Source organism: Pterocles gutturalis, unplaced genomic scaffold, assembly GCF_000699245.1.
Source record: "Pterocles gutturalis isolate BGI_N339 unplaced genomic scaffold, ASM69924v1 scaffold21320, whole genome shotgun sequence".
Classification (NCBI taxonomy): Eukaryota; Metazoa; Chordata; class Aves; order Pterocliformes; family Pteroclidae; genus Pterocles; species Pterocles gutturalis.
In genome coordinates, this window is record NW_010146419.1 from 9 (window position 1) to 13,783 (window position 13,775).

The 13,775-nt window shown below is 40.7% G+C and overlaps 2 protein-coding genes across 2 annotated transcripts; both read right to left on the bottom strand.

Annotated features, from left to right (window-relative positions):
* Positions 1 to 1,085: 1,085 nt before the first annotated feature.
* LOC104458789 (olfactory receptor 12-like) lies at positions 1,086 to 2,015 on the bottom strand. The gene has a single exon (XM_010085741.1). It carries the CDS (start codon positions 2,013 to 2,015, stop codon positions 1,086 to 1,088), a length of 930 nt encoding a protein of 309 aa, XP_010084043.1.
* Positions 2,016 to 9,770: 7,755 nt separating this feature from the next.
* Positions 9,771 to 10,706, bottom strand: LOC104458003 (olfactory receptor 6Y1-like). Its single transcript, XM_010085743.1, has one exon. It carries the CDS (start codon positions 10,704 to 10,706, stop codon positions 9,771 to 9,773), a length of 936 nt encoding a protein of 311 aa, XP_010084045.1.
* Positions 10,707 to 13,775: the final 3,069 nt, after the last annotated feature.

Genomic DNA, 13,775 nt, shown 5'->3' on the forward strand with positions numbered 1-13,775 from the left:
AACTTTAACCCACGACAGTATAAATACTTAATGAGAGTAGTAAAGAAGATGAAGTCGGATGTTTCTCAGTGGTGCCCAGCAGCAGGGCAATAGGAACAAACTGAAATACAGGACATTCCTTTTAAACATTAGAAAAATATTTTTTACTCTGAGGCCTGTTGAACACTGGAATGAGTTTCTGAGGGAGGTTGTGGAGTCTCCATCTGTGGAAACAGTCAAAACTTGTGCAGTCTTCTGGTAGGAGAGTGTTTACATGATAACTCAAGAGGTCATGATTCAGGCACTTGATGCAGAAGTTTCAAGTTGGTGTATTTTTTTTTGAAATGAGCATTTTTAAATCACAATTTTGAACCACTGCGAGCAGCTGTAAAGTTGAATTTAAACATATTATCATCATACGATGTCAGAGTGTGTAGTTACAAGTGTATCTATCACAGAGAAATAGCTCCCATCCTGTTACAAACACTCATGCGAGCATGCACACAAACATATAGAACCAGAATTCAGCTGTATATTGCTTTTTTTGTTGTTGTTAGAAAGCACTTCAGACACAATTTCAATTACCCATCAGTGCTTGATGGTTGGAACCCAAATTTCAGTGGTCCCACTCATTTATAATAGGAGTGATAAAAAGGAAAATAAAGAAAAAAAATAGTTTAAAGAATGAGGAATCCCAGACAAATAAATCATTCAGTTCACTCTTGACTGACCTAGTTTATCTTTGGATGTTTACAGTGAGAATGTCTCCATCTGAACTGGCTGTGTTCCAATGCATAGAAATGGGGTTTATGTCCCATTTTAAATGTCTAATGCACAGTTAGATTAATTATGGCTTTAAAATGCTTGTGCCTTTTGAACAGCTCAGATGGATTCTAGATGTCTAAATCTGACTAAATGGATCCACAGCTTCATCTGATCTGATTCTCCTAGCTTTCTTTTACACCTCCTGCTTTCATCCGTGATGCTGGCCATCTATAATCACAAAAGACTCTTGAAAGGAAGCCCTGATGTCCCTTGATGTCCACTCTGAACATCTGTCTGTAGCAAATTGGACACTGTGGTCATTGCCATCCTTAGGAAAGGTACTAAAAGAAGCGTTTCCTTTTTAACTGTTTTTTCAGATAGACTTTTACCTCCTTGTTTTGGAGGGTGTAGATGAAAGGGTTTAGCGTGGGAATAACAACAGTATAGAGGACAGAGATGATGTTGTTTTTGTCAGGTGAAGATGTGGCCCCAGGCTGAGCATACATGAAGAAAACAGTCCCAAAGAACAAGCTGACAGCCAGCATGTGAGAAGAGCAAGTGGAGAAGGACTTGCGCCTCCTCTCAGCTGAAGGCATGTGGACAATAGTGATGATTATATAACCGTAGGAGATAAAAACCACCAAGGCAGTGCCGACTATAATTGATCCACATACAGCCAGCATTACTGTTTCATTAACCACTGTGTCTGTGCAGGAGGCATGTGTCACTGCAGGAACATCACAGAAAAAGTGGTTTATTTCTTTGGGCCCACAAAAGGACAAACTGAATGTAAAGCCTGTCTGGATGGTGCAATTGATGCAGCCTGACAGATAAGAGCCCACCACCATGAAAACACAAAGTCTTTTATTCATAACGATGTGGTAGAGCAGTGGATTGCAGATGGCAGTGAAGCGATCATAAGCCATCACAGCAAGGAAGAAGGCTTCTGTTGTGCCAAAGAGAGACAAGAAGAACATTTGAGATGCACAGCCATTGTAGGAAACGATTCTTCTGCCCAATGAGAACATCAGTGCTGCTTTGGGAGTGATGACAGAAGAATAGCAGATGTCCAAGATGGACAAGTTCTCTAGGAAAAAGTACATGGGAGTGTGCAACTTGGAGTCCATTCTAATGATGAGGATCATGCAGGCATTTCCTGCCACAGTGACAACATACATTGTTGAGAAGAGAACAGAGAGGAGGAGCTGCGATCCTGGATGAGGTTTGAACCCAACCAAAATGAACTCAGTTACCTTGGTGTGGTTTTCCATGTTTCCTTTCAGATGATGTTCAGCTAAGAAATCAGGATGGAGTGGACTTCAGACACTTTTCCTGGAGAAGTAATTAGATAAACGCAAGGATATATGAAACATAAGAAACATGAAAAATACAGAGACAGATGTAAAACAATGGAAAATGGATTCATCTATCATATCTGAAGATTTTTCTAACATATTCATTTACAGATGAACCAATTACCCTGTTATATTCTCTTCAGTGTAAGGAAATACTTTGCATGCAGTTCATCCAACATATTTTAAAGTGTACTTTACAATCAATCAAGGAACAGGCATTTCATCCTACAGTTAGTCTGAACAACTCTTTCAGATGTAACAGGGCAGAAAAATCTCACCCTAAGATAGCAGCTAACCCACAAAAGACTGCTCTCCCCTCAACAGAAGAACAAATTAATATTAGTCAGTCTTCAGTTGATGCAAAACAATTTAAAGGATACACGAGCCGAGAAATGCATGAAAAATTGTGCATAATTTGAAAAAGAAAAAGGCCTATTACTTAAAAAAGGCAACATTTCTTTCTGTGAGAAATTGAGGTTTTTTCTTTTTTTAAAAGTACTTGGAACAAAACCCTCAAATGTTGAGATTTCTTAAATAAATTTTCTCTATTAAAATGTTCACACAGGATGTTCAAAAGAATATTAATTGACAGAACATTTCAAGTGACTCCTTTTCAATTATTTTTAGTCTTTTTTTTTCATAAAATTAGGTGTCATTTCACCTAGGCTTGAATATATGCAGTGGGTTTATGCCTACGTTAGAAGTAATAATTTAGGTTACCTTTAAATTCAGTGGATAGAAGTACACACTCCCACTTTAGGATATTTACCATAGAAGGTATGAATAATGTTCTAGGATTTTCTGTTTCTCTCTGTTGACCTAAAAGGAAGTCCAACTCAGTCGTAGCTAACTATTCTGTACGTATGAAGATGTACATAGATGTATAAAGCTGAGTGATATGGATCCCCATCCAGTTACTGTTATTTTGTTTGCTCTGTTGTAATTTCCATTAGATACATTATCATAACCCCCACCTACCTAATCTTTTAAGAACACTGAATTAATTTTTAACACATTACTTCAGCCATCTCTTTATAATCCTTGAAATGTACCCTCAGCTCTGCAGAAGCTCTGGCTTCTTCCCTCCGAAGCCCTATTTGCTGCTTCTTTACTCTTCTTTTATCCATGTATCTTAGAAAGGAAATAACTTTGCAGAAAGAGCTTTGCATAACCTTGCTCATCAAATATTTTGGCTAGTTTCCCTTGCTTTTTTTTGTGTACAGAGAAGTTAAGTTTAAACAGTCAAGGTTAAGCATCCAGTCTAAGCCTGGTGTCTATTGCGTCCTCTATTGTCAAAAGAAATAGATGCATCCACAGTGTGATTCTTCTAGTCCTAACATACTTCCTTAAAACATAGAGAAAAACCAGTCTTCATTAGAAAAGCAATCAAGCTAGCAAGAAAATGAGGAAAAAAAATAGATAATTTTATCCACAACAATATAAAAGAAAATGTTAATAATGGAAGTCAGTTTAGTCAACCATTTGATAGATAAGTAATCTTCTCTGACCTAGTTGTCCTTATTTTTAAAATCTTTATTTTATTCTGTTTTTATGTGTAACCATCAATGATTTAAATGTATCAGATACAAACTTATGAAATAATTTCATAATAATAAACATATTTTCAATTGAAAGGTACCCTATATCATTTTAAAAATAATTTTGTAGAGAAAACAAGTACTACTGCTTTAGAAGCTGCTGGAGATGCTTTTATAGCCAGTGAGAGGGGCACTTTAGGAAGATTTTTGATTCACCTGAGACCTGAAGAAGTCTCTAGAATTGTCTGTCTCTTTGTTGATCAAACAGAAAGTCTGGGATGACTAATGTAAACCCATTAAATACTGGCTGCTTGTTAATGGACTTACTTTCCAGAAGAACTATCTGGATTCATAAGCCCCATTTAAGTGCTATGGAATCAAAATAAAGACACAACTAGTTTTAATCCAGTTCTATCACTAAACTTAGCAAAGCAAACCTCAGACTTCACAAACCACAATACACATACCTTGTAATATCGTGATTAAACCCAGGTGTGGTTTTGGAATTCAGATTTCTTGAACACATTGCTGAAAACTTTGAGCATTTTTTCTACTCAGTGTATTTTTTTCAGTAGTTTCTTGGCAATAAATAGATCACTGGCCTTTAATCTTGCTGGTGGTGAGGGCATTCTCCATAGCATGTTGCTCAATATGAGCTATACTTTAGTAGGTGTGCATAAAAACACTAGGGATTCAGCCTGGAGAGTCTTAGATCTTCACAGCAGGCATCTGAACCTCAAATGAGCTATTTTTCCCTTGTGCCATTTGTCTTTGCCTGCAAAAGAGAAAGCAAGAAGAACACTCAAATAATGAAGTGCAATGCTGCTTCTGTGTCTCTTCCATCCCTACTTTTTTCGCTGTTTCTTACATAGAAATCTTCCTGCCCCTTTTAGATTTCTTTCCAATAAGCAAAACACTTCCTTCCAAAATACCAAAACAGAACAGACGCCACTGCCTTTTTCACAGCTGATGTGCTTCCCTTACCTAAACAAAAACAAGTTTTCTCTAAATGTGCTCTCTTCTCTGACTTGCCAGGAGAGGATACTCACCTCCTAAAATTTAGAGGATCCAGACTCTAAGAAAAATTTGCCCTGGATTCCAGGAACCACTCCAGGGTGAAAAAAGCATCTCACAGCTCTTGTGTGGGTATCTCAGACACGCTGGGATGTAATGTTATTTTTCAACGCAGGAGCATCACATTTGGTGTCAGTAGATTATGTTAATTTCTTTCTTTTGGAGGTTGGTTTTAAATAAATCTACATGAAAGAGTTTCTTTTTCTTTTACTGATATAAAAGCTTCCCAAATTTTGTGGCTCATGATAGATAAATACCTTCTGCAGCCAGGCTATCTGATTTTTGCATACATTCTCACCAGCTCCCAGAGGCAGATGAGAGAGAGAGATGGTAAGGATCTCAAGAGCTAGGATGGGGCTCCTATTCTTATCTGCTTACTTGTGGGAGGTGATTTATTTACAATACTCTAAAGGCACCTAACCTTGAATTTACAAAAGTGTTCATTAAGAAAGCTTCCAGAAGTAAACTTTTAGATGCAAAAGAGAACTTGCATTCTCAGAAGGTTTGTGTTTGTATAACACTTGTCTATGTTCTTTGCTTCCCTGAGAACACTTCAGGACCCCTGCTGCTTAGGAAATTGATTATTTGTTTCAGGTGATCTAACTATATCATTGTTAGTGGATATAAAAAACCATAACAATTAGACAATAATCCTCTCACTGTATATTTGAAGGATTTTCTTGACATAATTTCAAAGCAATCACCTTCAGATGAATGCTTTTAAACCAGTCAATGTGTGTAGCCAAGTCACTGTATCAGAGGAGTTACATAACTTGCAAAGTTTAATATTTCGATGGAAAGCTCCCTAAAGAGTACTGAAATGCTATGGCTTTCAGTTTATATGTGAACAAATGAAATCAGGGGAGAAATAGGTTAGGTGATCATTGGTGTATAAATGCTTTACTTCACTATACTGTAATAAGAAAAAAAGTGGGCTTGACACTGTAATGATTTTGTCTGGGATAGAGTTAAATTTCTTCATAGTATGGAGCTATGTTTTGGATTTCTGATGAAAGCAGTGCTGATAACACAGGAATGTTTCAGTTATTGCTGAACAGTCCTTGTACAGCATCAAGGCTTCTCACCCCACCCCACCAGCAAGCAGGCTGGGGGTACACGAGAAGCTGGGAGGCGACACAGCTGGGACAGCTGACCCCAACTGACCAAAGGGTATTCCAGACCATATGACATCATGCTCAGCAATAAAAACTGGGGGAGGAAGGAGGAAGGGGAGACACTCAGTTATGGCATTTGTCTTCCCCAGTAACCATTACGTGTGATGAAGCCCCACTTTCCTGGAAATGGCTGAATACCCGCATGCTGATGGAAAGTGGTGAATGGATTCCTTGTTTTGCTTTGCTTGTACGTGCAGCTTTTACTTTATTTATTAAGCTGTCTCTATCCCAGCCCACAAGTTTTCTCACTTTTACCTTTCTGATTCTCTCCCCTACTCCACTGATGGGAGAGTGAGCAAGGAGGTGTTTGGGGCTTACCTGCCTGCTGGGGCTAAACGGCAGCTAACACACAAGTCTGATCCTGGCATCACAGGCTGTCTTAAAATTCGTGAGAGAAATAGTCACCTTTGGAGGATGATTCACAACATCTAGATGTTAAAGGCCTATGTCAAAGATAAAGAGAGTAAATACCCTCTGGTGGTGACAATTCATGTCCATGAATAGTAAAGGAGCCTAGGGTAGTTTGTTTAGATGTATAATTAGACATTAGACTTAGACGACTAATTTTTAGGTAGTTTTGGAGGAATCCATGCTTATATAGCTACGTATCTCTGTGGCTCTTGATCTCAAATGCAAAACCAAAGAACTACTGGATTTTTTTTGTTTTTTGCTCCTTTCCCATGCCATGGTTCATATTGTATTTATTCATATTATATTCATTACCTATTTTCTCATAGCAATTTTTTTGCCATTACCTGGAATACAGCCAGCACGTTACATTTCTGGTGATAGCTTCCCAGTGTGGTTAACCTGAAGCTGTTCTTGACATCTCTCCTTAACATTGTGCTCAAGAGCTCAGGAAGTCTTGTATGGATCAGTTGTGTCCTTGGCAACAGTATGCACAAAACAGGTTTTTCCAGCAAGTGTCTTAAGGTTTCCTCTCTGGAAAGCTAGATGTTTCATTAACTACAAAATCTGAAAAGGCAGTCTGCTAGTACAGAGCGTAGAACATCAGAAACCATGGTCTCATTTATAAACTCAAATCCGCATTCAACTTGACCGTATAGATACACACTCAGCTGACAGTTTTTTATCTTATTTTTATTTGTTTGTTACAGAGTATTAAACATTTTGAATCACTGTGACATTCTGAGCATGGAGTATATTTCTCAGAGGCATCTTCTAAGTGATAATCAGATTTTCCCACAGATAATCAATGTTTGCCTCAGATGCATCAGCTGTGTCCGTGAGTATCAGCTTCATACTCAATGGAAAGTCTTAGATGGTAGTCCGTGAGTGTAGTCAGTGTGCAGAATTCCTGGACACCACTCAGACGCACCAATATGATGACGGTGAATGACATTTATTGTGTGTTGCTTACATACTTTTATACAGAGCTCTTGCAGATTCAGCAGCTACTAATTGAATACAATGATTCTAATTTCCTAACAATAGAGTCACTATTAGCTATCTTCAGTCCTGGGAACGCAACTTTCAAAACTATGGGAACACAACTTTTGAAATAACTAAGTTATACTAATTAGTTACTCTCAGTTCCTCCTTATCTTTCTCACGTCCTGCATAGTTGCATATTTCTGCACATCTTGTTACTTTTCTTGTTTCTCAGGATCCTTTATCAACCTCATGGCTACAAAGTCCAAAGTCAGTACCATGAGATCATAGTTACAATTCCATTTCAGCATAAAACACCCTTACACGTGAGTCAGGTCATGACTCCGACTCCTGCTGGAAAACTGCTGGATCAAAGGCTCATGCAGCATGAAAGGCAAGATTAAAGTGATCTATCCTGTCAGGTGTTTCTGAATTTCTTTTATTTGGTGTGCCCTGGGTACAATAAGGTTATTCAGGGCACCAGGGCCCTAGTGTCAACCAGAGACTGAGTCCAAGTGACACCAAAGCATGACCTACTCACATCATAATCCCTCTGTTCCTGTATTAGAAAAGTTGTCTCTTCAGAGGATGCTTCTTTTTATCCTACATCAGTATCTAAGAAAGCTCAGATTACTTTTCCAGTGCCTATTTCTGTCCAGGGACAGTAACAGAATTTCAGACTAAATACATCAGCCCAGAAAGCCAACTGTGTCTGGGCTGCACCAAAAGAAGCATTAGCAGCAGGTTGAAGGAGGTGGTTCTCCCCCTCTGCTCCACTCTCATGAGACCCCACCAGCAGTACTGCATTCAGCTCGGGCCCCCCCAGCATGAGACACATGGACCTTGTAGTTGTGACCCTGGCTGGTGGCCAAAACACAACAGCTCACTCACCGTCCCTCCTCCTGGGAACGGGGGACAGAATTAAATGGGTGAAGGGAAAAGAGACTCATGGGTTGAAATAAGAACAATTTAATAACTAAGCTACAATAATATTGATAACAATAAAAATGATAATAGTAATATATACAAATATAAGAATGAGTGATACACAGTGACACTGCTCACCACCCAGTGGCCAAGGCTCAGCCCGTTCCCGGCTAACGATCCGGGAGCAGGGAAAGTCCCGAAACTGCAACCCCAGAACAGAGATAAGAGCCTGAGTGTCCACAAACAAGAGCTGACTGAGGGACCGAGATGACCCTGGGAGAGGAGCAACCCAGAGGGAGACAACCCAGAGCAAGAGACAACCCGAACAGAGCTGACCTGGAAAGAGAGAGCACTTCCAGACAAATTTTCACCTCTATACTGGGCATGCCATGCATGATATGGAATAGACCATTGGCCAGTTTGGGTCTCAATCCTAAACTTCAGATCAAATCCTGGGCTGGTCACTGGGGCTGAGCTCCCTCCCAGCTTCTCCTGCACCTGCAGACACGGGCAGAGCAGAGAAGCTGAAAAGTCATTGGCTGTCCTGGCAACAATTATAAACATCTCTATGGGATCAGCCTTCTTCCCATCATAAATCCAAAACACAGCCTCGCACTAGCTACTGTGAAGAAAGTCAACTCTGTCCCAGCTGAAACCAGGACAGACCTCTTGAAGCAGGTACAGAAGAGGGTCACGAGGGTCACGAAGATGGTCAGAGGCTGGAGCACCTCTCGTATGAGGACAGGCTGAGAGTGTTGGAGTTTTTCAGCCTGGGGTAGAGAAGGCTTCAGGGAGACCTTAGAGCACATTCCAGTGGTGAAAGAGGGCTACAGGAGAGATGGGAGGGGACTCTTCATCAGGGAGTGTAGTGACAGGACAAGAGATAATGGTTTTAAGCTGAAGGAGGGAAGACTTAGGTTAGATATTAGGAAGAAATTTTCTACTACAAGGGTGGTGAAGCAGTGACCCAGGTTGCCCAGAGAAGCTGTGGATGCCCCATCCCTGGAGGGGTTCAAGGCCAGGCTGGATGAGGCTTTGGGCAACCTGGGCTAGTGGGAGGTGTCCCTGCCCATGGCAGGGGGGTGGAACTAGATGATCTTTAAGGTCCCTTCCAACCCAAACCATTCTGTGATTCTATAATTCTATGAAATCAGATGTAGATTTCTGCATTTTACATGCCTTTTACAATCACAGACAATGTTTTCTGGACCTAGTAATCTATCTAGGGCAAACAAAATCAGGTTCAGTTTCTGGCATTGCTAAACCTTCTCTTTAAAACTGGAACAGTCATTCAGCTGAAGACTTCTAAGAAAGGTAGGCAGCATAGAATCATAGGGGGGAAACAAACAAGCAAAAACTCTCCTAACCTAAAACTGTAGTATATACATAGATCAAAAGTAGATTTATCAAGGTCTCTAGTTCAGTAAATATGATTACTGGGTGCGTGAATAGGAGAATTTCACTCTGGTGTGGATTAAGGTCTGGACCTCCTGACTTTAGTTCATGGGCGCTGCCAATTGATCTTCATAAGCAAAGCCCCTTCTCCAGAAGTTTTAGTTGATTTCTTACGTGTGTCTTGTGCAACTAAAGGTCTTCCTCAGGGCAAACCTGACTTCCTTGTTTCTAAGACAATATATGAAAGGATTCAGAAGTGGCACAACTACCGTGTACGAGATTGATACCAACTTGTTAGCACTGTAAGTGTACATGACCTTAGGGTGGGCGTAAGTGAAAAGAGTGGTGGAGTAGAACAATACCACCACAGCCAAGTGGGAGCTGCAGGTGGAAAAGGCCTTTTGCCTCCCCTGAGAAGAGGGAGTCCTCAACACAGTGAACATGATGCACATATAGGAGGTGACCACAGTACACAGAGGCACCATGATGACCATGAGAGCCAACATGAAGTCCGCTAGCTCAGCCGAAGAGGAATCACTGCAAGAGATATTCAGTAGGGGTGAAATATCACAGAAATAGTGATTAATTTTGTCCACATCACAGAATGAGAGCTGGGCTATAAAGCTGAGCTTGATGGAAGAAGTGATCAAACCACACATCCAACAACCAGCTGTCAGCTTAGCACAGAACTGACGACTCATAATGAGCGAATACCGGAGAGGTTTGCATATGGCCAAGAAGCGGTCATAGGCCATGACAGCTAACAGAATATACTCAGTACAAACAAAAGTCACAAAGAAATACAACTGTGTCATGCACCCCTGGAATGAGATACGTTTGTCTTGAGAGAGGAGATCTGTGACCATCTTTGGCTCAATGACAGAAACATACCAGATCTCTAAGAAAGATAGATTTCCTAGGAAGAAATACATGGGTTTTTGCAGACTGTGGTTTGTTTGGATGATGAGAATGATAAGGAAGTTTTCCAACACAGTTAATAAATAGGCCAGAAGTAAAGCAGAGAAGAGGAGCAGCTGCAGTTCAGCAGTGGTGGGAAAACCCAGGAGAATGAAATGCATGACACTGGTTTCATTCTTCCCACCCATTCTGTAGGGGAAAGATGAATCTTATCCACCTGCAATAAATTAATACAATGAAACCTAAACAGACAGGCTTAAATTCATAGCAATATGTTATATCACCACTTAAGACACTGCAAAAGTTCAGACGCTTTGTTTTTGGATTTCTAGGAACTAATTGTGTGAAGTTCATCTACTCAATTCAGAATTATTCATTGTAAAAATGTAAACATGCATTTTACTTCATACTTCACAGAGATAAATGGACAGTACCAGTCCTCTCTCATCCAAGACACAGGTCTAAAATAAGACAGATGAATCATGCTATCATGTTGCCCACCCAGTATAAACAAATGTTAGGTTATGAGCTTACAGGTAGACATTTACATTGCCAATATTTTAGTTTCTTCATCTATACATCTATAAAGTTATATCATATATATCCCATGAACCATGAGGGAAAGGTGGAGTACCACAAGGATATATACAATCTGATTTTAAAAGCCTCCAAACACATCTGAAGGACCCCGTTAGAGGTTTCTATGGCTAGCTCTGAAGAGACTTACATCTACATAAAGGTTATTGAGATACAAAAGTACACATAGCATCCCGCATACTGCATAATTGCAAATTAATTATAGTTCTAGGTCTGATTTGTTTGCAACTAACTCAGATTATTCCTTCAAAAATAAGAATGCCTCACCCTGTACTATTAAAAACAAAACTGTTCTCAACCTTCTGTACTGGTAATTCAGAGTAGAATCCACCACCTTAGTCAATCCTGGAGAAGATGATCAATAGGGAACAGATGAAGTGTAGACTGTTGTGTCAGTTGCATGATTTATACCAACACAGATAAATCAACCACTTTATTTACTTTCAGTGTCTCATGAGATTTGACCTATAAATTACAGATAGCCTCCCAGTGGAAGCAATCACAGAAAGAGGAGGGAAGCTATTGCTTCCTCTGTGATTCCATACAGAGTAGAAGAAATTCTGAAAGTGTCCAAGATTGTGTCTGAGACATTGAACAATGAAATAATACCAGCTGATGTCTATTGATTTTTATAGGCTAGGGAGAAAAAAAAGCAAAAAACAAACCACACCAAAGAAACAAGACCAAAAAGCCCTGAAGCAGAGGATATGACAGGCATTTACCCAAGGCTAAACTAGAGAAAGCTTCTAGGATCATGAATCTAAATCCAGAGCATTAACTGGTGATCAGTTTTGGAGTAAGTAGTTTCTTCTACGCTTACTTGTACAACCTTCAGGTGTATGAATAGCCATGCTATGTATTTTCTGGAGAGTACAGTACAGTACAAATATTACATGGAAATGATTCCACCAATAGTGGAACCTCTGTTAGATAGACTGAATCAGTTTCTTGAGTTGTCTGATCTACCTGTCGCAATTGATGACATTGACATATGGAAACTCTTCAGTACACGCATGCCTGAATCATTTGCTGATTTTGCAAAATCAGCAAAACCAAAGCAAATGTGAGAAAAATAAAATAAGGATGACTTGTTTATTTGGAGGAAGGAAAGGGAGAAAAAGAAATTATGAGGGCTTGCAAGCAATGCCATTAGAGCTGTTCTGGGATCTATGCTGAGCAGTCCTGTACTTAATCAGTACAGCTTGCTTCAAGACAATAAACCTGTTACTCTGATCATGTCATGTGTTTGACTTGCTTTCACTGTCCAAGATCTGGAGTGATTTCTCTACTGCTGGTGAGGGAACTTGCAAAAGGAACAGAAGAAAACATGAGCTTTCTAACAGACTGCCTCTGGTTCAGATGGGCCATGTGAGGTTAGAGTTTGATTCACAAGCCCTTGTACATACTGTGTTCTATGACCTTCCTTAGTCACAGGATAGGGAGAAGACGAGGATTTTGAGCACAGAAACCTCTATGACCAGCTGTAGTGATAAAGTAGAGCAGCTTCATCCTCTGTGGCTGGAGTACATCTAGAAGCAGAAGTGCAAGTGAACACTGGTGTGTTCACACTGAACATGAACATGGTCAGATGTCAAGTGTGGAGCCAACAAGTGATGTGCATGGTGTGCAGCTGCCTTCTTGGGACATACATTGGTGAGCAGTTAAAAGCTTGTGGAATTAATTGATCCCGAGTCTGTAACTCTTGCAATGCACTGCAGGCAGAGCCTGACCATGCTAAAAAGTATGAAATCTAGCCATTCTGGACTACCTAGCAAGGAGAACAGAATTACCATCTACAGTGTTTAAGAGTCAAATGTTGTCAAATAGTCAAAATAAAGATGAAATTTTTATTAAAATAATTTTAAAGTAAATTTTGACTTCACCTAAAGAGAAGGGTGTGTCTGAAAATGCAGAATCATAGCATCATAGAATTGCTGAGGTTGGAAAGGCTGGGCAAGCTTGTCAGTTGTATTGGGTCTACATGGCAAGGTTTTGGTAGCAGGGGGGCCTGCAGGGTGGCCTCTGTGAGAAGAGACCATGGGCTGCCCCCATGTCAAGCAGAGCCAGTGCCAGCCGGCTCCAAAACAGACTCACCACTGCCCAAAACTGGGCCAATCGGTGAAGCTGGTGGCACCTCTGTGATAACGTATTCAAGAAAGTGTAAAAACACCATGTGGCAGATTTGAGAGAGAGGAGTGAGAAAAATGTGAGAGACACCAAGGTCAGTGAAGAAGGAGAGGGGGGAGGTGCTCCGTGCACTGGAGCAGAGATTCCCCCGCAGCCCAAGGAGAGGACCACGGTGAAGTGTGTTGTCCCCCTACAGCCCATGGAAGACTAGTTTGGAGCAAATAACTACACTGCAGCCCATGGAGGACCCCGGGCTGCAGCAGATGGAGATGCCCTGAAGGAAGCTGCAGACCGTAGAGAGCCCATGCTGGAGCCAGATCCTGGCAGGAGTCTGCTTTGCCCATGAGGGTAACTGGTAAATGATCTCCTGGTTCTTTATTTCAGCCCACGAGCTTCTTCTCTTTTCTTCCCCTGTCTTGCTGAGTTGGGGGAGTGAAAGGGTGGTTTGGTGGGCATCTGGCAGCCAGCGAAGGTTAAGCCAGCACAGCAGTCTCTCCAAATCATCCTCTGAACTGAGCCACTGGCAAGGGCAA